This window comes from Notothenia coriiceps, unplaced genomic scaffold (assembly GCF_000735185.1).
Source record: "Notothenia coriiceps isolate Sejong01 unplaced genomic scaffold, NC01 NC01_scaffold00006099, whole genome shotgun sequence".
NCBI lineage: Eukaryota > Metazoa > Chordata > Actinopteri > Perciformes > Nototheniidae > Notothenia > Notothenia coriiceps.
Window position 1 is genome coordinate 18,750 of NW_011338800.1, and position 2,063 is coordinate 20,812.

Consider the following 2,063-nt stretch of genomic DNA (forward strand, 5'->3'; position numbering starts at 1 on the left):
GAAAGACGGGGAGTAAAAGGCATACTTTTACTCCCCGTCTTTCATCAAAGCTTCATCTTAGAGTCTGGCTTTAAATACTTACCTCTGTATTGGCTTGAACCTGAGTCCTCCTGGGTTGCATTACAAACCGTTTGAACCAAAGAAACAGATTTAATGAACTATATCTTATTGCTGTCATTCTTTATTCTTGCAGTAATGTTTGTTTTCTGTCATAAATTGCCTTCTCAACATGAAGCAGAAGCACACTGTTATCTGTATCACTGGACACAGTTTACATGACAGTGGCTTGATGTCCTGTTTTGGAAAAAATGATTGCAACATCATCTGGGAAATCATCCAAACCGTATCAGAATATTTCCCCGGAGCGTCCAAACAATGTATTGCTTCTTATCTCGGAAATTGTGTCATTATGTAGAGAAATAGAGGACGGAGCATCTTGTATTTCTAAATGATTCGTGGAACATAGTTTTCCAGGTTGTAAATGTACCATGAGGGGACTGCCTGCCTCTGTGGTGTTACATTAGAGCTGATGTGTGTGCCAGGGATGTCTCTCTGTGTGACCCCACCCTGACAGCCTCTTCCTGTCGGACACTGACACAGCAGAGGTTTTAGTCACATGGTAAGCAGCATGGCCAGCTGTTCCCATCCATAATGGAAAGTTCACGTTTTCCTTTTCCTGCTGGAGATAAACGGCTGTTACTCCTAACTGCAGGAAAGCAAGGGAAATATAACTCAAAATATGTCTCGTTAGTTTCTGTTTGGCCACCTGTGTGTGTGTATTTATAAAGACTTAGCAGAGTAATGTTAAATAGCAACTAATGATATTGCAGCTCTACACTGGCTACCAGTAAAGCACATAATTTATTTTAAAATACTTATTTTAAAGGGGACCTATCATGCTAAATGCACTTTTTGATGTTTTTTATACATAAATATGTGTCCCCGGTGTGTCAAAAACCAAACCCTCTCTCTTTTCCTCCATGNACACTGGCTACCAGTAAAGCACAGAATTGATTTTAAAATACTTATTTTAAAGGGGACCTATCATGCTAAATGCACTTTTTGATGTTTTTTATACATAAATATGTGTCCCCCGTGTGTCAAAAACCAAACCCTCTCTCTTTTCCTCCATGNACAACGGAGCTGATCCAGATATCGGAAATGTGAGCAGGCATAAGCTCCGCCCCCTCTTAAAAAAATCAGCACTTTAGTAAAAGGGCTGAAATAGCGATATGAGGCATGGCTAGAATGGGTGATCTGTTTGGTATTTGGAGCAAAACAATTCCTAGACATGTTTTTTTATATATTTTTATATATCTGAGACCTATAATATATGCCTAAAAATAGCATGATAGGAGACCTTTAACTTACAAAGTGCTAAATGTTCAGGCACCGTCTTACCTAAAATACATTTTTATCCACTATTGCCCCGCTAGAACATTACGCTCCCAGCGTGCAGGTCTGTTAGTGGAGCCCAGAGTCTGCAAAACAAGATCAGAATATTTGTATTCCACACACTATCTTGTCTTCTCATTTAGCTCTAACTCCATCATATACAATGTTGTTGTTTGTTTTTATCTGTAAAGCCCGCTGAGACCAACGTGTTTTGTGGTATTGGGCTATACAAATAAAGTTTGATTTGATTGCTTTACAGTGCAAATGTGCATTCCCTACTGCTATCAAGTTACAGAAACAATTTGTACAACTGCAGCATCTGTGGTTTCAGGTAAAGGCGAGCAGTCGTACCCCGACCTGCTGGCGCTGGTCATCGCTCTGCTGGTGACGGTCATCGTGGCTCTGGGAGTGAAGAACTCTGTGGGCTTCAACAACGTGCTGAACGTCATCAACCTCGCAGTGTGGGTGTTCATGATGATCGCCGGGCTGTTCTTCGTCAACGGAGAGAACTGGGACGATGGGAAATTCCTGCCCTTCGGCTGGTCGGGGGTATGCACACACACACACACACACACACACACACACACACACACACACACACATACAAACACTCTCTCTCTATCTCACAAACAGACACACACACCCTCTCTCTCTCTCACACACACAAA

The 2,063-nt window shown here is 41.7% G+C and overlaps 1 protein-coding gene across 1 annotated transcript in view; it reads left to right on the forward strand.

The window, feature by feature from the left end:
* The window catches only part of LOC104943433 (probable cationic amino acid transporter), a gene marked incomplete at its 3' end in the record, with an annotated part of 22,328 nt that overhangs the window by 17,776 nt on the left and 2,489 nt on the right, over positions 1-2,063 (forward strand). The window contains exon 4 of the mRNA XM_010768820.1: positions 1,727-1,944. Coding sequence (XP_010767122.1) covers positions 1,727-1,944 — 218 coding nt within the window. The remainder of the gene's footprint in view (positions 1-1,726; positions 1,945-2,063) is intronic.